The sequence below is a fragment of the Carassius gibelio genome, chromosome A16 (assembly GCF_023724105.1).
Source record: "Carassius gibelio isolate Cgi1373 ecotype wild population from Czech Republic chromosome A16, carGib1.2-hapl.c, whole genome shotgun sequence".
NCBI lineage: Eukaryota > Metazoa > Chordata > Actinopteri > Cypriniformes > Cyprinidae > Carassius > Carassius gibelio.
Genome location: NC_068386.1, coordinates 24,260,910 through 24,284,760, shown reverse-complemented (window position 1 = coordinate 24,284,760; position 23,851 = coordinate 24,260,910). Strand labels below are relative to the sequence as shown.

The following is a 23,851-nucleotide window of genomic DNA, read 5'->3' as shown; positions in this document are numbered from 1 at the left end:
CAAGGCAGTTTTAGGGCTGGAAATGTACGCATAAATAAAATATGAGAAAATAAGTCACATGCTGTCTTCTTTTTTCATTCCACTAAATTTATTAGATGAAAAAACATTGAAAACTTCACATTACATTCTAATGTTCAAGGAGTGATTCCCAACATCAACACGATAGTCAAAAACAGCGTGAACACGTCTAAACGGTGCAAAACTTTGTAGGATTCCTTCTTTTATCAAATACAGGAACTTAAATATTATTGCATAAAGGAATGGATTGAATATCATGTTTCCATCTTATATAAGGGACAACCACAACAGTCTGGATATACATTCCTGTTTGATCAAATCTCGAAAAGCCAGTAATTAAAATGATTATGATGGTATGGAACTGTAATAAAATAATATAATTCATGTCACAAATCATGTCTACCTCACCCTAATGTAATATTAATAATATAATCTGACATACAATACAATCTGATTCAAAACTGGCGAAGTAAAAGGCATTTATAGGTCAAATGGTGACTGAAAAATAAAGCATAAATCTGTAAGACGAGGCCGAGTGCAGTCTTCAGCACAGACGGAGAGAGAAAACAATGCTTCACAGTAACAAAACCAGTGCAATAAACACAAACACACACAAACCAGTTTCATCCGCATCAGCTGATTCGTGGCACATGATGATTGAAATAACTCTGAGCTACTTGAGGTAGAGTCTCTTTTACGTTGTGGAGAAGATGCAGAACACATTGCTATAAATAAATACTATGCATAAAGGATAATAATAGGTTTACATAAACAGTATATATATATGTATATTAAATAAGTTGTTCAGCTCCTCCTGTAAAATGGGAGTAAAAGGCTGTTAAATACATTCCAAACATTACAGGCAGCTTGAGAAAGGAGCCGATGTCTTCACCATCGATGTAGGAATGGGTTCGTTTAGAAGAATAACTTATTTCTCTCTCCAAGACAACCCCTGAGACCTATTGTCAAAGACAAATAACAAAATATATTGCTAGCAGACACACAGATCAGCAGCATTTAAGATATGATCAAGCCGAGATTTGACTGTAGACTGAAGTTTAGAGATAAAAGTGTGATTGATTATGTACTTTCATATCTAATAAATTGAATTAATGTTTGAAGATATCTGCAGATCACTAGTGGCAGATTTGGACACGTATAAAAGGAAGCGCTGGGCAGCGGTTTAACATTCATTTGGTCCCTGGTGATCAGGAGAGTCTATTGCAAAACTGGCAATTGCCAAACCCCCCACAACCCAACACACCACCAAAACATTTTCATTAAAGCATCAAGAAATACAAGAAACATTCAAATGCATCGAACAGTCAATCTGTCAGAATAAAACTTTTGCTTTGGGTATATTCCTTTCGCCAATCCTAGACGAGCTCAGCAGAGAAAACACTTGGGGACTTAACACAACGCTGTTTTCAACTCAAAACAGAAAACGTTTCATGCGTTTTGGCTGTTCGTTCACAACAATGGCTCTTTTGAAGCCTGAAAACGCAAACTTTCACATTTCAAAGCACGCGTTTAAAAACAATATTGTTATCGTCTGTGTAAACTACTAAAACATAAATCTGTGAAAAAAAAATCGCGCATACGTATTATTCATTATTATACTTGAAGAATATGTAGGTTCATAGATGCGTAATGTTTCTTTACGAAGTGACAACGCCAACTACTGGCCTGGCATGAATAATAATGTAGTGTTTTAGCAGTTTACACAGATCCGAGAGATTGGGCATTGTTTTGACTACATTTGTATGACTGTTTTAGTACATTGTTGTCATATAAACGAACCATTAATGAGATAGGAGATTACTTGTATAAACACATCAAACATTGTACTGAAATTCCTGAGCGCAGCTGTATTCCTGAGTGTTAATAAAAAAAGACACATTCTTCTCATCTGTTGCTTTTATAGACCTGAGGGATTCCCAACAGCAGCATTAGCATGTGTTTTTTCTTTTCCAGTTTTAGTGATATGATTGGTTTTCAAGCGTGGTCCCACCGTCCTCTGCTGTCTCAGTTGGTGGGTGACGGGGAATGACTGTGCTCCGTTTTCTCCTCTCCGACACCGCTAGACCTTCCCTGAGACCCCTGAGACGACTGCTGGGCTTTGGCGGGGCAGTTGGCGACCATGTGCGCAACACTTTGGCAGAAATGGCATCTTTTGGGCTGAGGAGGCAACTTGCACTCTTTGGCATGATGGTCCAGACCGCCACAGTTATAACACCTGCCAAACAATTATAAAAAGAAACGTACTTAAATTAATAACACAATCACCATATGAACAATATCACGTGAGTGACTTACAGCAGGGTTAGACTCAAATCCTGATCAAATCCAGGATGTGTTTTATAAAACCCAGACCTCAGGGGTGTTACATATGCTTCAGTAGTTTTACTTGATTACTGTACTTAAGTATTATTTTTTGTGGTATTTGCACTTAATTCAAGTCCAATTTAAACTGACTCCTTGTACTTTTACTTGATTGCATTTCTGAAGAAATTAACAGTATTGACTCTTTAAAACTAAAAAAAAACTCCTTACATTTGTGCATTTTTATTTTATCTTATGCACATTAAATATGGTAAGTAGAAGCTCAAAAATGCTTTTGACATGTGAGAACCAGTGAGGTTTGTTGTCATGCATGAAGTACACACATCTCAGCTTCAGACCCTGCACAAAGCAAACACGACGGTCAAGTTTAAAATATTAACATTTGTATCATTTCACTTAAGAAGACACAGATTCATCAGCAGGGCTTGTCTGGGTTACCGTCATCTTCGCTGTTCAATGTTCATCTGAAGACAGTCAGTTGTATACATATGGGATGGGATGAAGGTGTGATGTCTGTATTTTTTTAGTTCTGTATGCTGCATTATTGTTGCACTAGATAGATTGCATTTTTTTGACCTGCAGTCATTGTGCTTTTGTTTTATTTCTTACTTTGCCCAAATCTGTCTGACAGAAGATTTTATGTTGTCTAATTTGAACCAATTTCACACTGTATTGAGAAAACAAGATTTTCTCTCTCTCTCTCTCTCTCTCTCTCTCTCTCTTAAATACCCAGTTACAATTTAAAGTTGTACTTTTTTAATTTTCTCAGGTATGTTTTTGTCCAGATACTTGTACTTTTAAACAATGGTTTAAAATAAATAAATGAATACAAATTGTATTCAAGTGTATTTAGAAATGTGTTTTCCTGAGTGTCCATTCATGCCCAGGCTGTCCGAGTGTACACAGTTATTTAGAGGAGGGCCATGTGTGGAGCGGTGACATATGGGCGCCTGGTATGGGGCAGTGGCTGCTGCATTGATGTCCACTCAGCTGAGGTCATGTGGGTGACCGCAGGGCACAGGGGACTTCTGGGGGACACTAGAGAGACTTCTGGTGGTTTACAGGCACTGACCCGGGGCCTTCATCACGCGGCATGGACGGACAGCAGGCCAAGCGTGCAGAAGGAAATCACGGCCTTTGTTTGAAAAAACTGCAGCAGCAACCTATGAACTATGACCTCACGCAGTCCAAACACCCCACCCAGTCCCTAAACACATGCAGTTTCCATGGCAATCCTGACCCCTGACCTCTCTCGGGCACCTTCATCTGTTATCAATTAAATAAACCGCAGTGTTTTCTCCTCTGCATCCTGAAGTCAAACATTCAGCTCTCCTTGTGAAACACAAGTGTGTTTAATTGTACTGAATGTGCACGTGTAGTCTTCTTCAAATCTTAAAAGTCTATTTTAAAAAACTGTACTTGTAGACCACATTAATAAAATAAATGGACACTTAAGTGTACTTAAAGAGACATTTTTTTATACTTCTTTGGTACACACTTAAGTACAGAAAATAATGTAATATTAAAAGATTTACTTAATGTACATTTTAAATCAGGTTTTAAAAACCTTTTGTTGTGGTTTAAAGATGCATACTTATTTTGATACTGCTTAACATGCTAAAGCACATGTAAAATACATAATTATAATTTTAACTGTAGTGCATTATTTGATCTTATATTAAAAATAAACATGTTTTAAATGTGCTGACATGTCACTTCATCATTACAAATGTGTAAATACAAATATATTTAAAACAATATCATTCAAATTTGAATATAAATTTCAATAATACAATAGTTTTGAATGACACATTTTTACTGTAATTGCATATAATAAAAATTTAAACTATAATACATTATTATTTAATTGTATATAACATGCTATTAAGAGTCTGAAAACATCTGTATGATAAAGTGTGTCTTTTTTTCTTTTTCTTTTTTGTTTTAAGGCCGTTTCAGTAAAACAAGTGCAGTGAGTCGACTGAAATAAATGAATAATCATGATGGACAGATGTGGTTTTCTCAAAGAGGCAGCGTGCTCCAGGGATGTATTGAACGCAGGCCTCGTAAGACCCTCTGAGGACGCAGTGATCTGATCCTGTCGACAGTGATCAGACCGGACTGACTGATGGGTTAAACCATACACCTCTAACTTCCAATCGCACCGAGGGCTGAGAAAGGTTTGTTTTGGTACTGTTTGGCTCCAGGGAGCAAAAACAGCGTGAAATATTCTCCTCACTCTTCATATGCAAAATCAAATGTACAGTTCTGAGGCATAATTTCTTTCCTTTTACAAATCACATCTAAAACTGCTTCCCTGCAGTTAATATTTCAAGTGTTTCAGATGTAAATACTGAGTCCTCTCTGTAAACAGCAGCCTCAGGATCCATCAGGTATAAATGCATCAGTGACCAGGCGCTTTAAACAAGTTATTGATCCGGGTCACATCCACGCGGCCCTAACCAAAGTCAGAGGGGGGGAGGGGGGGGGGGTGAGAGGACCAAACCACATTTTTGGAGAGATTATAGTAAAAAGTCACCAATCGTCACCTAAAGGATTAATTCTACCTGAAATGTAAAATATTGACTGAGTGTGTTTACATGTACAATAAATGCTAATCAGGTTGTTTTAAAACTTTCATTTGCATGAAATTTAATTCTTGTTTTGTTTTTTTTCAGTTTCATGTGCACATAAAATACACTCACAGAATGGCAATAAAGATGAAATCAGATTGGTTATCATTGAAGGCCCTGGTATACATATGAGACATTTAGTCTTAATCTGTTAATGAATAACACTAGTAAAAAAGTTTTTTTTTATTGGCCCCTATGGTTCTGTGAATAACCTTAAATCTTTCCATTGCATTCATAGTTCTTCCTAGTGGAAAGGTTTTTTAGATTATTAAAATGTTCTAGCATTTACGCATTTAGCAGATACTTTAGCAGTGCATTCAGGCTATACATTTTTTCCCCAGTATGTGTGTTCCCTGGGAACTGAACCCACGAACATTAGCGCTGCAGATGCACTGCTCTTCCAGGATTTCCCTTTGAAGGGTTACCAGCTCTGAGATAACTGACCTGTCTCCTTTGGGCCGGCGTTTCTGGACACTCTTGCCTTTGGGTCTCCTGTCGCTGCCCAGACAGTGAGCCCCTCCAGGACCCGTCACACGCTGAGACTCCAGACCCTTGGAAGACTTCTTGAAGGTGAATTCAACAGCCTCGCCCTCCTTCAGACTGCGGAAACCCTCCATGTGCAGTTTACTCTGAGAGAGGCAGGGAAGGACAATGTCAGTAAAGTCACAAGACCAAAAAATGAGACATGAAAGAGAAAGCGAGTGATTTATGTGTGAAAAACCCATGCCTTACCATCCCCCGGCCCAGGTTACAGCATTCCTCACACACACACACACACACACACATCCCCCGCACATCCCCTCGCTGACCACTGGGAAGATGCTGTGGGGTCCAGAAACATTCTCCACATGGCTGCTTGGCTTTAGTGTATCCCGAGGGTGAACATGTTCCCCTGTGAAGAATGAGCTCCCGTTGCAGTGTAAATGAGCGCCTGAGTCAATTATCTAAAGGAATGGTTCACCCATCATTAACTCACACTCTCATCATTCTTTCTCTCTTCCATGGAGAATAAAACAAGGAATTCTTCTATATGGTGACCCATACTCAGAATTTGTGCTCTGCATTTAACCCATCCGAAGTACACATACACACACTATGAACACACACCCGGAGCAGTGGGCATCATTTATGTTGCAGTGCCCGGGGAGCAGTTGAGGGTTTGGGCCTTGCTCAAGGGCACCTCAGTCGTGGTATTGCCGGCCCGAGAATCGAACCCACAACCCTAGAGTTAGGAGTCAAACTCTCTTACCTCTGGCCGTGACTTCCCCAAATGTCATGAAGCAAACGCACTGCAGGCCTTATTGTGATGATAGAACTGATCATGTAAATGTGGACCTTTTCATTTCAGATTAAAAGCATCTTAAAAATGCATAAATGTTGATGAACACAATGAGCAGATTTATAAATTACAGAAATTATATCTTGCATATGACCATTAAGATTTTCAGCACCAATGACATGAAATGCATGAAATGCATTTTTTATCTCCCTCCTGCAACTGTCAGTAGCCTACATCATTTTCATTACTGTAATGTAGAAATGAATAAAGTAATATTAAAAAAGTAATATTTAACTGATACCATAAATCAGATTTTGAAGCACATAGTTTTGTCAATATTTAGTTGAAAACTGAAAATGAAGGAGAAATCTGTATTATTCCATATCTCCTGAGTGTTTAATATGTGATTTTAAGAAATACGACCAATGTCTCAAGCACACTGTCAGTGGATCATCAGATCTGGCCTTAGACGACTGGTGTAACAGATGTTCTTACTGGAGCCCGAGAGGATCTGTAGTTATGAATGTTTGGTGGAAACATCAGTTTACATCTATGTTGTGGCAGATGCAGTGTTCCCTTTCAAATACTTCCATTGTGTGTCGGTCAAAGTGACCGTTAACCTATTTCCCTAGACACATGTGACCCCCCAACCCCCAACTTCCCTTCCTCCCACCAATGTCCCCTAATGCTCAAAGCATCTTTCTACAGTAAAACCCTATGAAGGGAGCATACATGATCCATTTGTGACAGTCACACAGGTGATGGAGAAATCCCAAGCAAGCGGGTTGTGACAAAACAGGAAGCAAAAGTCCACAAAGACAGAAAGGATCCGTCACGCTCTCTTTCTTTTGTCTGCTCTCACAAAGAGCTCAGAGTTAATGTTGTGTATCTGAGACCCGCTGTCACGACCGAGCGTGTGTGCAGCACGTGGATCATGAATGAATGATATATAGACTACACCAGGCCAAGAGCTGACCATTTCCAGAGAACTGTTGTCAATATAAGTCAGACATTTGGGGGAATTATTTGAGCCTTTTAATTAAGTGTTAAATAAATGTTCACTTAACCTCAATTTTGCAAATGCATAATTAAGCTGTATTCCATAAATAATGGTATTATATCAGCCATCTAGCATTGGCTTTGTCTACTGAAAACCCCAATCAACCACTTCACAAATCTAAAGCTTGGACACTGACAGACTCACAGCTGAAAGCTTCTCCAACAACACAGAAGATGTACTACATGCCCAGTGCTACTCCTAATGTGTTGTTTAAGACGACACTGTGGTGTGCTAAATGTGCCAGATGAAGGAAAAAAACTAATAAAAACATTCAGAGCTGTATAGTCACAGCAGGTTTCTGGGACACAAACGGCCACCCAGTTGGTCACCTCAATGAAAACCGGTTCCTAAATGCTGCTTCAAAAGCATACACGTATCTAGCTAATGACTTTACGGCAGGAAACGAGCTTAAAGGGGGCTTCCTTGAAGGTGCAATTGCTGACAGGCCAGACTGGTGTTTTAAGACATGACACTTACATGGGAACAATTACTGCAGAAGTTCAAACACTTTGGAGCGATGCTGTATGACTAGTGCTTGGACAATCAGGAATCATGGTTTCAGCTGTTTAAGAGCTGTAAGTGATTTTAGGTTTCAGATGTTGGCTTTCCAAAACAAAACAAAACAGTAAATGGGAAAAGAGGTCAATGCAAATAGAGTTGAAATACAGGAAAATCCCATTTTCCTAAGGTCTACTAATGTTTTGGTTAAAACCTGTTGTTAAAACCGGTATTTCTTCAGGTTTTATGAAGGCAAATTTAAGATTTCTTTAAGACCAAATTGTAGGAATAAATTGAAATTTCCTCAATATTTTCTATAATTGTAAATATCTATGGAGCACACAATCAGTTGTTTTATAAACACTTCAAATTTGTGAAAATGCCACATATGGTTCTCAATTAGTTTTTAATTTTATTTTACAAAGAACTAACAAACATTTTTTTTCTGATCATGCTGCAAATGTCTAAAGACTCTTAAATCATGATAGATTGACTTGAGAAGCAAAATAACATAAGTCTTGTTTCTATTAAACTGATCGAAATGAAATTAGTTTATGATTCAGAAGAATAAATATCCACCAGTGGACTAAGGAAAATAAACTTAATTCAAAATGAAAAAATATAGGCTATATATATATATATATATATATATATATATATATATATATATATATATATATATATATATATATATATATATATATATATATAGCCTATATATATATATATATATATATATATATATATATATATATATATATATATATATATATATATATATTTATTTATTTATTTATTTTTTTTTATTTTTTTTTTTCAGATGCCATGATTTGCTTTTTTTTTTAACTGCTTTTAATTTTGGATGGGTAATTAAGACTTGTAGATCTGCAAGCGGTGGAGGAGCTGACTTCATGTGACTGGTGCAATTCGTTTAGCTTTTTACTTGTAGCTTTACTTCTAGAAAAGTTGTTATTTTGTGAAGAATAATGTGTATAAGAATCATAAGCTTTTGTTGGTCACAGAGATTATTTTCGGGAATAATCCAAAAATCCCTTTCTTTTGTTTTGTTTTGTTTTTGGAAGGTACCAGGGTGATGCTAACATAATTTCAGCGCTACATTAATCTGATCATAATGCCGTTTATGGAAATTACTTGACGTTGACATGCTTCTGAACACACACCTGATGGACGAAAACATCGACTGGAGTTTCTAAAGGCACACCATCTCTTGTGCTCATGGACAGGAACCCGAAGCCCATGCGAACATTGAACCACTTGCACACGCCCTCGCCGTGGAACGACTGAGGGTCCTCCTCCTCCTCCTCCGCTTTCGGACAGCCTCCTGCAAAACCATCTACATTTACCATCACCGGCACAAGACAAACGAGAACATATATGCATGCAGGCATGTCTATTCAAAGGTGAAATCTCGAAAATTCGAATGTAAGAAAAACATGCATTAGAAAGTTACATTATGACATAATTGGCGCCGAAAAAAACATACCTAACAACAGTGCTTATGATTCCATAAATAATTTAAAAATCATAAAAAAAAAAGATTCAATAAATCTACCACATAATAAAACGGTTCACTTTAACTTCATTTAATTTTTTTAAGCAGAAAATGGTTAGCCATTTTTTTGTTTTGTGGTAAATAACTACAAAAAAGATTACAAATAAAAACATAGCCTACTTGCGCATATTTACTATTAACACGTACACTTGCAGATCTGCTACAACTCTGTTGAAGAATTATTTTAATTATTTCAATATTTTGTGTTCAATGGAAAAATATTACGCAATTAACTAAATTAACAAAAATGCAAAATTTTTACGAATTGCCTTAATATTGTGCTGATAAAACAATTTGAACTCTTTTACTAATAAATAATATCCTAATAATAACAATGACAATATATAATCGTTTTTATTATTATTATTATTAAATCAAGATCATATTCAGAATGTAGCGCTAGGAATAATTAACTGGCCTATATCAATAATAATAATAATAATAATAATAATAATAAAACATTTCATATAAAAAATATTTTAATTTTTTTTTTTATTAGTGCTCTATTGTCCCAATGGCAACGCATGCTGGATCTTAAGGTGCAAAGTGATGGAGACTTTTCCAGATGTGTGTAAACATGGTTAAACCCGTGGCAGAACACACTTCTGTCTACTCTTTGCTACTTCAGCCTGATGGAGTAAAACTGAAATCCACGCACGAGCAGCGCGGGCCTAAAACCTCGCGAAAGTCTCATGAACACACTCTCACAACTCAGTCCTCAGGTGAAACAAAGAGGAGCTCCACGAAACCCTCACTCAGAGGCGAACACGAGGGAGTGGGGCAGAAGGAGAAGAAGAAACCTGAAGACATTGCTTGGACCCCAACCCCGCGTCTCCTAAACAAGCAGCACCTTGAAGAAGGTCTACTGTACCTTCAGGAAGAGGACCAGAACTTCTCAAATCAAGACACATACCCTCTGCCATGGCTCCCTCTCTTCGCCTGCTCTATGTGCTCGTCCTGCTGCTCAGTGTGGGGTCTTTGGGTTAATCCGGGTTCTCCAGGTGACCTCTCAGTGTTTCGGTGACTGCTCTGAACTGATGATGCTTCTCGTGCTCGACCCCCTCTCTCTCATTCTCTCTCTGTTTCGGTCAAGTCCACGTGATTCCCAATCACTCTCCCCTCCACGATGACCAACACCAATTCTTCAATGGATGCCCCCCTCGACCCAAAACAAGCCAATCACGCATAGAGACCACCGCGCAAACGTCCGGCCCCCGAACTCCTCCACACACAGGTGACCAGAAGCCCACAGCAGATGTTCGGTTCACTTTGGGAAGGGCGAATATATGACAATGCACGATCAAAAAAAATTGCTCTATCATTTAATTAAGTGGTACTCAGCATATTATTGGATATCAATTGATAGCCTATTTTGGTTTACTGTCAATATTTAGATTTAGATGTGTCTAAATAAAGTGGTCTCAAGTTATATATATGTATATTTATAGGCTATATGTGTGTGTGTGTGTGTGTGTGTGTGTGTGTGGTTTCTGTTCTGATCACATGACAAATATGTTTGATAGACTGAATGCAGCTTCAAAGCGTCAACTAAAATAACAGCCATTTATAATTATCATCTATTATTATATGTAATTAAGATGACAAAGAATAAATAGATACAACTCATTTTAATTGTACTGTAATTTAAATGAGATTAACGCTTCCGAAAGTTCAGGATTCATATTCCTTTGTTTACAACAAATGCATGTTTATATTTTACATTTTAAGCTATTCGTAAATATGATTTTTCGCTTTTGTTGCTTTAAATAAATTTGGGCATGGTGTAAATCCCCGCCTAAACGATTATTACAGTGGAAGTGATAAACAATAAATGAAACAGATGTTTGGTGTTTTTCTTGCAGGAAAAAATAACAACAACAACAAAGTTTTCTGTCATTCACCGACTTTATTTATGATTTAATGTCGCACATTCATTATTATAAACTATAAATCTGTGATCAGGAAAAAATGCAATCAGTGTTTTGATTAGATGATAGACTATACAAAATAAATGATCTGTAGTTCTTTATTCGGCATTATTAGGCTACCGTTTAATTATTATTATTATTATTATATGCAAACAGAACAAAAAAATATAATAATACATTTATGTGTATTATTTTTTTATTTTCGTTTTCATTAACAATAAGAAGAAAAAAAATGACCTCGAAGTTATTACCGGTAATTTGTTAATTAACTGCGTGCGCAAAACTCGTGCACTTAGCATATTTAGATATTATCTGTTCTTTCACCAGTAACACTATAAAATCATGTTGTGTTAAAAATAGCTTGAATATGGAATATGCTAAGTATCTGTATAACAGACATTTGAGCATGTAGATCTAAATCAAGCTCCAGGAGTCAAGAGAAAGCCCAGAGACAGCATACACACACACACACACACACACACACACACACACACACACACACACACACACACACACACACACACACACACACACACACACACACTGAAGGATGACAGACATGAGTGAATCTGAGCTCTCATAAACGCCTGTATGTGCAGACCTAGTTTTGGACAATAAAAAAATAATTTTCTTTAATAAACCTTGTTTGTTATGAAAAGCCTTCCACAACATTCATCATTCTGTGATCAGAGATGCAGGGAAAGAAAGGAGAAATGTCCTCCCCCCTCCAAACAATCAATAATCAAACCAGCATGCCGATTGATCAATGCATTGTTGCTATGGTGATGCAACTAACCTTGTCTATCAATAATACCTAATTCCAGTTACACTTGTATAGACAATACGCATATATACATCACATCTCAAGGGTCTGAGAAGAAACATTTCTGATTTCTATAAGTCATGAAATAAAAGGATGCTTTGTGAAGAATGGATGTATTTACATACATTTCTCAGAAAGAGTTTTTATTATTCACAGTTGTTGGAATTATATATATGTTCTACTTTTTTTTTTTTAACTGTATCATTTGAGATCAGTTTTAACATAAAAATTGCACTAAATATTTTCAGTCCTGATTTTTGTTCATTGCCAGGTTGCTGGGAATTAACAATATAATTAAAAAAGCTATAATTTTAAACATAAGTATTTGTGAAGAATTTATTAAGCTAGGGTGAATTATGCTGCATTTGCAAGGTGAAAATTCTGTGAAAGGACTTCAAATTATGCAGCATGTTTAAACACTGTTAACTCTCAGGAAAAAATTACAAATGCTGTCACTGGGGCGGTTCCTTAACACATTATTATATTATTTATGCCTAAAGGGTGCATAATGGTATACCTTAAAGATACATGTAAGTACCTGGGGTGTTAACTGCGTAATGATTAGAAAGTCAGACTTGTAACCCAAAGGTAGGGATTGTAGGTGAGTGGAGGGAATGACCAGCGCTCTCTTACACCCTCAACTACTCCCTGGTCGGTGTGTGTGTGCCATGTGTCTATCTGTCTGTCTGTCTGTCTGTCTGTCTATATCTATCCATGACCATCTATCTGTCACGACCCAGGCCTCTGTGGCTCTCTCCAACGGCCACCGGTGGGCACCATCACCTGAGTATTAATGCTGTTCTGGACTACATTACCCATATGCCCTGTACCTCGGACTAATCACCACCAGGTGTTCCTCATTCCACTCCCTATATAAGCTGAAGCCAAACACTCACTCGACGTGAAGTCTTGTTTAGACTGTCTAGCATTTCTGAGCGTTTATTCCAGACTGTTAGCCTGTGTATTATCTTGGACTGCACTGATTCTACCGATTCTCTGCCGCCTGCCCTATTGACCCTTTGCTTTGTCTCTGACCTGCCTTTTGTCTGCCGTCTGTCCTGATTCAAGCCTGGTAACCGACCTTGATTCTATTTGTCTCTGATATCCTTGACGCTGATGTCTGACCTCTGCCTATTACTACTACGTTTTCGAAATAAACATTGCACATGGATCTGAATGTCTCTGACTCCTCGTTACAGAAGACTTCGCCCCCTCAGGATACAGCGATGTTTTACCTGCTCTCTTCAAGGGATTTGCTCAAGCTTCTGTGCTAGCCACACAACAACAACAGCTGCAGGGACTCACCTCTCTCACTGAGGAGCATGTGAAGACACTACAAGCTCTCCACGTGTCCACTCCAACAGGGAATCCCACACCAACATCAGCACCCGTCGACCATCCGAGATCCATCTTCAAACTGGGGCTCTCCACACTGAATCTATTTGACTGTTTGCCATTGAATCACCCCAGAACCCCGTCTACCTAGGACTACACTGGCTAGAGAAACACAACCAAAGCATATCATAGTCAACACAAGAGATCACTCAATAGTCAAAATCCTGTCAATGTCAATGTCATTTCACATCAACCATCCACGCATTCCCAGGAGAGGGAGCGCAAACCCTTTGACCTCTCAGGCCTGCCCACTAAATACCAGGATCTATCTGAAGCCTTCAACAAAGCCAAAGCTTCCAAGCTTACTCCTCACCAACCCAGTTACTGTGCTATTGACCTAATCCCCAGTTCTACTCCTCTCAAAGGCAGGATTTTCCCTCTCTCTCAACCCGAATCTGAAACCATTATGAAGTATATTGAGGAGGAACTAGCAAAAGGCTTTATCGTACCATCTAAATCACCAGCTTCAGTGGGATTCTTCTTTGTCAAGAAGAAGGATGGGAGTCTTCGGCCATGCATTGACTATTAGGCGATCAATGAAATAAGCGTAACGTTCCTTTCTTCTCTTGCAAACTCAACCCGGCAGAGAGAAACTAGGACGTGGGAGATAGAGAATTGTTAGCCATGAAAGCGGCCTTTGAGGAGTGGCGTCATTGGCTGGAGGGAGCGAGGCTACCATTCCTCGTACTTACTTACCATCGCAACCTGCAGTACATCCGATCCGGTGAGCGTCTCAACCACAGTCAGGCAAGATGGTCCCTATTCTTCTCTCGCTTTGACTTTAGGTTAACCTATCGACTGGAGCAAAGAATGGCAAAACGGACATCCTGTCCCGACAGTTTGACCACCTTCCCAAGTCCAGCTCTGTCGAACCCATTCTCCTCTCCACAGTTATCCTAGCACTCATACAGTGGGATATCATGACAGAAATATCAGAAGCTCAGGTGAACAACCCTGCTCCTCCCGAGTGTCCACCCGATCATACCTATGTTCCTGTTGATCTCCGCCCACGAGTAATACAGTGGATTCACAAATCTCCCAGCGCTGATCATCCAGGCATCAATGCCTCCACTGAACTTGTGGCCAAATGCTTCTGGTGGTCCTCCGACGTTACACAATTCATCCAAGGCTGTGATAATTGCAACATCTCCAAGTCCTCACATCAACGACCAGCCAGTCTGCTCCATCCTCTCCCCATTCCTCAACGGCCATGGTCTTATATTGCTATCGACTTTGTGGCAGACCTACAGTATTGTTCAAAATAATAGCAGTACAATGTGACTAACCAGAATAATCAAGGTTTTTAGTATATTTTTTATTGCTACGTGGCAAACAAGTTACCAGTAGGTTCAGTAGATTGTCAGAAAACAAACAAGACCCAGCATTCATGATATGCACGCTCTTAAGGCTGTGCAATTGGGCAATTAGTTGAAAGGGGTGTGTTCAAAAAAATAGCAGTGTCTACCTTTGACTGTACAAACTCAAAACTATTTTGTACAAACATTTTTTTTTTCTGGGATTTAGCAATCCTGTGAATCACTAAACTAATATTTAGTTGTATGACCACAGTTTTTTAAAACTGCTTGACATCTGTGTGGCATGGAGTCAACCAACTTGTGGCACCTCTCAGCTGTTATTCCACTCCATGATTCTTTAACAACATTCCACAATTCATTCACATTTCTTGGTTTTGCTTCAGAAACAGCATTTTTGATATCACCCCACAAGTTCTCAATTGGATTAAGGTCTGGACATTGGGCTGGCCACTCCATAACATTAATTTTGTTGGTTTGGAACCAAGACTTTGCCCGTTTACTAGTGTGTTTTGGGTCATTGTCTTGTTGAAACAACCATTTCAAGGGCATGTCCTCTTCAGCATAGGGCAACATGACCTCTTCAAGTATTTTAACATATGCAAACTGATCCATGATCCCTGGTATGCGATAAATAGGCCCAACACCATAGTAGGAGAAACATGCCCATATCATGATGCTTGCACCTCCATGCTTCACTGTCTTCACTGTGTACTGTGGCTTGAATTCAGAGTTTGGGGGTCGTCTCACAAACTGCCTGTGGCCCTTGGACCCAAAAAGAACAATTTTACTCTCATCAGTCCACAAAATGTTCCTCCATTTCTCTTTAGGCCAGTTGATGTGTTCTTTGGCAAATTGTAACCTCTTCTGCACATGCCTTTTTTTTAACAGAGGGACTTTGCGGGGGATTCGTGAAAATAGATTAGCTTCACACAGACGTCTTCTAACTGTCACAGTACTTACAGGTAACTCCAGACTGTCTTTGATCATCCTGGAGGTGATCATTGGCTGAGGCTTTGCCATTCTGGTTATTCTTCTATCCATTTTGATGGTTGTCTTCCGTTTTCTTCCACGTCTCTCTGGTTTTGCTCTCCATTTTAAGGCATTGGAGATCATTTTAGCTGAACAGCCTATCATTTTTTGCACCTCTTTATAGGTTTTCCCCTCTCTAATCAACTTTTTAATCAAAGTACGCTGTTCTTCTGAACAATGTCTTGAACGACCCATTTTCCTCAGCTTTCAAATGCATGTTCAACAAGTGTTGGCTTCATCCTTAAATAGGGGCCACCTGATTCACACCTGTTTCTTCACAAAATTGATGAACCTCAGTGATTGAATGCCACACTGCTATTTTTTTGAACACACCCCTTTCAACTAATTCAACTAATTGCCCAATTGCACAGCCTTAAGAGCGTGCATATCATGAATGCTGGGTCTCATTCGTTTTCTGAGAATCTACTGAACCTACTGGTAACTTGTTTGCCACGTAGCAATAAAAAAATATACGAAAAACCTTGATTATTCTGGTTAGTCACATTGTACTGCTATTATTTTGAACAATACTGTACCTAGCTCCAATCAGTTCACCACAATACTCACCATCATTGACCGCTTCTCCAAAGCAGGTCACCTAGTTCCTCTCCCCAGGCTGCCTACAGCCTTTGAGACAGACAAAGTTCTCCTACAGAATGTATTCAGGCTCTATGGACATCCGGAGGACATCATCTCGGACCAGGGTCCGCAGTTCACTTCCCGATTATGGAGGGCATTCTGTCAACAAATGAATATCAATTTCAGCCTCTCCTCAGGATATCACCTCGAATCCAGCAGCCAGGTAGAGCGACTGAATGAGGAACTTACCCGGTTCGTCTGCACCAGTTTTTTTGGAGGGGTATCTGATGTAAACTGATTACTTGTACTTTTACTTGATTACATTTCTGATTAAAAACTATACTTTTTACTCCTCACAATTGTATTTCAATTCAAGAATAATTCATTATTATTATTATTATTATTATTAGTGGTGGGCATTTATTAATTTTTTTAAATCTAGATTAATATCACTGTGATCTTGAAATTAATCTAGATTAATCTAGATCAGGGGTTTTCAAAGTGTGGGGCAGGCCTCCCCAAGAGGGGCACAGGATGTGAAGGAGCAAGTGTTAGACAGTGTCAGAAACAGCCCATTTTTTGCACTCCAGATCGAAGAATCCACTGATGTGGCCAGCTGCGCTCAGCTGTTAACATATGTGTGGTACGTGAAAAACATGGACATTCAAGAAGAGTTTCTATTTAGTAGTACTTTGCCCACCAACACAACAGGTGAACACATTTTCAACAAACTAATTTGTGAGAAAGAACGATATAGACTGGGAACGCTGCTGTGGCATATGCAGTGATGGGGCAAAATCAATGACAGGCCGCCACAGTTGTCTCATATCGAGGGTTAAAGAGGTAGCTCCGAGAGCCGTGTGGACCCATTGCACAAACCATAGACAAGCCTTAGCTGCAAAGAAGATGCCAAATGATCTTCGGAGTGTCCTCGATGAAGCTGTGAAAATTGTCAACCTGATAAAAGCAAGACCTCTAAATGCTCGTCTTTTCCACGTTTTATGCAATGAATTGGGTGCGCATTACAAACAGCTGCTTCTGCACACCGACTATTTTTCCAACGAGACAATCCAGCACGAGTGGATTCGCAATCCATTCAAATTCAAGCCAGCAGAAAGTGACGCACTGTCTATACAAGACGAAGAGGCTTTGATTGATCTGACAAGTAATCATGAACTGGAGCAAATGATTACACACTCTTCGATTGGACATTTCTGGCTCTCTATTCAAAATGAATATCCTGAACTTACACAAAGGGCTCTGAGGAAAATTTTACCATTCGTTTCAACGTATTTGTGCGAATCAGGATTTTCTGTTCTGACATTCATCAAGAACAAATATCGTTCACATCTTCAAGTGGAGGATGACTTTCGTCTGTTTCTGACGTCACTGCAACCATGAATTAGTCTTCTCTGCGCGGCAAGGAAACAAATGCATACTGCTCACTAAGATAGGGATATAATTATGTAAGCATATTAATCAGTAGTAGAGATGTTTAAATTTTGCCATTGTTTAAAGTTCTTTCCACACTCTTTTACAGGTCATCTGACTGTTTTGACTGGGGTGGACAGTTATTGCAATTTTAAATTGCTAAAATAAATATCCATCATTGTTTTTGTTTAATTATTCTTAGTTTTAAAAAACATTATATTAACATACGTATTATTACTCTAAAAATAACTGCACTTTTCATGTTAACACAAATAATAATAAAAGTGAGTCAACAGTCATTGTTCTGTGTGTTTATCTTTGTGTTGGTGGGGGGGGGGGGGGGGGGGGGCGTCATTGGGTAAGCTGTGTCAAAAGGGAGGCCCTCTGTCTTAGACTTTGAAAACCCCTGATCTATTAAAAAGATTAAAATGGCTCATCTGAATTCTGCGGAAGGCATTCAGAAAATGTGTGTTACCCAAATAAAATTGAAAAACAGTAAGTCTTTGAGAAGGGGTTTATCAAGCTAAGTGGTGCATTAGAAAAGGGGCTCTCCTGTTTCCAAAATGCATCACAAAGTGCTTGAAAAAGCTGTTAACTAATTCCACATTGCACAAGGTGCAAACAACCTTACGCCTGTTTCACACATACTCCGTCTGCAGTGGGTGTGCATTACATATTTTTTTATGCACCCATGTTAACGGATTCCAGTTGCAGTCTAGGAGCGTTGTGTCTGCAGCAGTGCAGCGATCGTTTACGTACGGAGTAGCAGACTGCAAACACGTTCTGTGTGAAAGCACAATGAGTCAGTGCTGCATCACATACGTAACGCACACGGACTGCAAACACACTGCAGATGGAGTATGTGTGAAACAGGCATGAGCAGGGCCGAAGCTGGAGTCAGCGGGGACCCGGTGAAGGTTGTACCAGTGGGCCCTGTTTGAAATTGTTTAATTTGTATGTTTGTTTATTTTTATTTATTTGTGTTATTTACACAGTGTTTAAGTTTTTTTCAAGTTTGTATGTTTCAAGGTATGGAAACCAAATAATTAATTGTAAAATAGCACTGGATAGTCTTCAAATGAAATATCCAATCAAACCTACATTTATTCAGACACCTTCAACATTTCTCACATTATTACAGTTTTGCTATATATATCAAAAATTATATCTGGTGTCTGAATAATTTTTGGTTTGACTGTTAAAACTAAAGTAATTCAGTCAAGAGCAGTGAGTGATTTTCATTTTCATTTTCTTGGATTAACATTACAGCAGCCAGTAGCTAAATTAGGTGCGGTCACTTTAAGAGACGATGAACGCATCCAGTATAATACACATCCCATTATTTTCCTCAACTGTTTACTTTCACTTAAGAAATAACCGACAGTTTTTTCGAGCATAATTTCCAAGGTGGATATTTTGACATATTTTGTATGTATTTGTCGGCACAAGAGCAAAAATAAGCAAATTCGATGTTCAAGTGTTTTGAGAACCCTTTCTCTGCGTGAGCCCTGGACACCAGAACACCGCGAGTACTGAATTGGGCTCTTTCACATCTTTTTGTTGGTTCAAACTGAGATTTGTATTTGTTCGTTCAGGTGCAGGAGGGACTTCGAGGAGAACTTCGCAGAAGAGAGCTCGGTTCAATGTTCAATGAACCCAGCGAGCGAGTAACCAGCTACTCTGTTCAGCTTTTCTGCGTTTTGTTTTTGAATGCTTTGAATGTTTTTGAACACATGATGTGTAAAAATTGAAAACCTGATTGCACTGTAAGTCGCTTTGGATAAAAGCGTCTGCTAAATGCCTAAATTTAAATGTAAATACATTTAATTTAAATTTAATGCTTTAATGTTTAAATCAACAAGCGGTAATGCTTAAAAACACGTGAAAAATATAAGCTTTCGTGACGATGCGCAGCAGTGGCCCGTCAACTGTCCTGAGCATCTTTTTGGGCTGGCCTCAGCCAGTCGGTTATATAAAATATCAAGGTGAAAGTCATCATACAGAAGCTCGCCTAGTATAGACCCAGCTCCCAACTTTGAGAATAGATTAACGGCAATGTTTTTTTTATCGCCCGATAAGGGTCTCACGTTTACGCAGCACGTTAATGCCGATAACGGCCTACCACTAGTTATTATTATTAGAATTTTTATTTAATCTCATGCACAATAAATATGGTAAACAGAAACTTAAAAAGTGAGATTTCAGTGATATTTTGACTACTGAACTAGAAAATGTCCCCAGTTTTCGTTTCAGGAATTTTGTCACCTTAATGTTATCAACATGCTAATCATGCTACCAACATGCCAGTAGTGCTAGAAACATGCTAATAACTTTCTTATCATGCTAACAATGTGCTAGTAACATGTTAATCATCTATGCAACATGCTAATTATGCTAGAAACATGCTAATAATGTTTATTATGCAAACAACATGATAGCAAGATGCTAGTCATGCTAAAAACATGCTAGTAACTTGCTAATTATGCTATCAACATGCTAGTAACATGCTTAACATGCTAACAAAAAGTTAATAACATGCAAATTATGCTAGAAACATGCTAGCAAACAAACTAGCAAGTTGCTAATCATGTTAATTGTGCAAACAACATGATGTCAACATGCTAGTCATGCTAAGAACATGCTTGTATCCTGGTAATCATGCTATCAACATGCTAGTAACATGCTTAACATGCTAACAAATAGTTAGTAACATGCCAATTATGCTAGAAACATGCTAGCAACATACTAGCAAGTTGCTAATCATGTTAACAACATTAATGCCAATCTCACAACGTTAATGCCAATGATGCTAGAAACATGGTAGTAACTTGCTAGTAATGTTAACAACATGCTAGTCACTTGCTGGTAACTTGTTAATTATGCAAGCAACATTCAGACTTAAATCTTTCAAACTATTTTAAACAGAAAACTATTTAAAACTAAAATATGTCAAAAATTAGCTTGAAATATTTGCAAATATTTGGACAGAAAGTCCACTTTTCAACACAGCACATTTCAACACAAAATCACGTGAAAACATTATTACAACTGCAGTAAATTATTGGACTTAATTAAAATACAGAGCTTTAACTGTCAAATTCCGTAGTTCCTAATTTTCCTATTCTATTTTTTTTACTACAAATCAAGTCTTTCAGGTGGGCATCTTACCCTAGTGGGATAGTGGCTTTCTGGCTTTGTTAGATGTTAGTAGTGTATGACACTGGGCCAGTTTGAGCTATTGTAGCCGGTTCGTGTCTCTTTTACCACGACTCGGCTACGACTCTGCATTTTGTTGTGTAATAAATAAAAACTGGTTCAGAGGTTCTTTATCTGCATGAGTTGAAAAATACAGTAATCATTTGTTGCATTCAATGTAGTGCATATTTGATCAGCCTTCTCTCAACAGCTCGCTCTGCTCAGACCTCCTGTGAACTGAAGCTAGAGCTCACAATGCACATTTACATTTACAATCATGTCACAACTGTGACAAACGCAAAACTAAAAAAATATTATTTTATTTTATTACATATATAGCAGAAAATTTTTGATTTTTTGTGAATTTAAAATAAACACAAGTTATAATTAATACCCGTTACATTCACCCCCTTCTGAATTCACCAAAATCCCAAAGACTCATCCAACTTTACTTATACACTTGACTGAGGTCTCCAAAATGTTTCTTCCTATTTGAGCCTGAAATTGCTACCTTCTTAAAAGGTTGAGAGAAATTCAAGGGTGATCAGGCCTTACAAAACTCCCAGAATCAAATGATGCCTTTTACACCATACCAGGTTTTAAACCAAATCTTCAAGTCAATTGTATAACATCTATAATCACATCAAATGAATTACTTTAGAACTACAGAGATAATGCTCAAGTGCATCAGAGAATATGAATTTAGACTGTAGAATAACTCTTAAAACAAGGTGAGTAGTGACTGGGACTTCCTATTCAATGTGTTTGTAAGTGATTTTATCTTTAACTGCCTTTGTGTCATGGATTCAATAAGACGATTGACCTTCTTAACCACTCTAGCAGCTAGTGTAACACATTCCTGAGTATTTTTTACACCCTGAGTGTCCCGGTCTCTAGTCTTTGAACTAGGCTGTTCTGTATTGGGCATATCTCTTTCCTCCACTCTGGGATTAGCTCTGTCACAATCAAGACTAAAACTGTCCGTCTGATCATTAATAGACTCTGTAGTATGACTGTCATCATCACAAAGCTTCTCAGAACATTCACCATCTTGACTCTGCTGTTCTCCCTCAGTATGGAATAGCACAGATCCAGTTTCACTTTGTGATCTTTGACTCAGGGAATGTTTTGTTTCATCTAATACCCAGAGGCTTGTCCGTCTCTCTGAACCTTGAATCTGGGATTCAGAATCCTGGGGCTGCGGATGAGCAACTGACTCCCCATCATAATCACAGTCATCTAGATACGGGTTACTGGCTCCTCCAAGTTCTGTCTGAATGGGTAAGAAGCTGATGTTCAACAAAAGATTGCGATGTTCAACTCTCTTAGTTCCTTTTTCATCCTGTACCATGTAGTTATGGTCAAGGGATTCTGGTTGATGACAACATACAGGGTTGACTCCCATTTGTCGGCAAGTTTTCTCCTCCCCCTCTCTCCCTTATTAGCAATCAGCACACAATCTCCAACACTTATGTGAGTGCCTTTTATTGTCTTGTTATATCCCTGAGCTTGTTTTTTCTGTTCTTTGACAGCATGCTGCTGTGCAATGGTTGCTGCTTCATGGAGATGAGAGAGTAGTGTCTTGGCGTGACTACCATAATCAACCACCACAGGATCTCGGAGTACCTGTTTGAACATCACATCTACAGAAAGTCTCAGCACACGGCCAAACATGAGATAAAAAAAGGTGAGAATCCTGTTGTTTCATGCACAGTGGCATTATAAGCAAATGTTAGGGTCTGGATTTGTTGGGGCCATTGATGTTTAGCTTTGAGAGGCAAAGAACGCAACATAGCTCCTATACGTTATGAACTACTTTACTTCTAAGATCGCTACTATTAGAGATAAAATTGTAACAATGCAGCCTTCAGCTACAGTATCGAATCAGACTACTCTACTGCACTATAGACTATAGAGAAACAGTCCCACTCATTCTCTACTATAGGATAGGAAGAATTGTATAAACTTGTTAAATCATCGTAACCAACAACATGTACAGTATGTTAGACCCTATGCAATCTAAGCTACTAAAAGAGGTGACTTGATGGCTGTTCTGTCAATTCTTCGTCATCTGTTAGGAACCTAGGTGTGCTATTTGATAGCAATCTTTTCTTAAAAAAACACATTTCTATCATTTGTAAAACTGCATTTTTCCATCTCAAAAATATATCTAAATTACGGCCTATGCTCTCAATGTCAAATGCAGAAATGTTAATCCATGCATTTATGACTTCAAGGTTAGATTATTGTAATGCTTTATTGGGTGGTTGTTCTGCACGCTTAGTAAACAAACTACAGCTAGTCCAAAATACAGCAGCAAGAGTTCTTACTAGAACCAGGAAGTATGACCATATTAGCCCGGTCCTGTCATCGCTGCACTGGCTCCCTATCAAACATTGTATAGATTTTAAAATCTTGCTTATTACTTATAAAGCCCTGAATGGTTTAGCACCTCAGTATTTGAATGGCATCGATGCTAATATTAGTCTGTTTCTCTCTTGTTCTGAGGTCACTGTAGCCACCAGATCCAATCTGTATCCAGATCAGAGGGTCACTGCAGTCCCCCAGATCCAGTATGTATCTAGACCAGATGGTGGATCAGCACCTAGAAAGAACCTCTACAGCCCAGCGAGACAGCGGAGACCAGGACAACTAGAGCCCCAGATACAGATCCCCTATAAAGACCTTGTCTCAGAGGTCCACCAGGACAAGACCACAGGAAACAAATGATTCTTCTGCACAATCTGACTT

The 23,851-nt window shown here is 38.6% G+C and overlaps 1 protein-coding gene across 1 annotated transcript; it reads right to left on the bottom strand.

Moving 5' to 3' along the window:
• Window positions 1-78: 78 nt before the first annotated feature.
• LOC128031229 (protein lin-28 homolog A-like) lies at window positions 79-10,701 on the bottom strand. The gene is made up of 4 exons (XM_052619512.1): window positions 10,318-10,701; window positions 9,013-9,173; window positions 5,439-5,623; window positions 79-2,254 (listed from the first exon to the last, which is right to left on the bottom strand). The coding sequence occupies exons 1-4, from the start codon at window positions 10,325-10,327 to the stop codon at window positions 2,044-2,046; spliced, it is 567 nt and encodes a 188-aa protein (XP_052475472.1). The 5' UTR covers window positions 10,328-10,701; the 3' UTR covers window positions 79-2,043.
• Window positions 10,702-23,851: the final 13,150 nt, after the last annotated feature.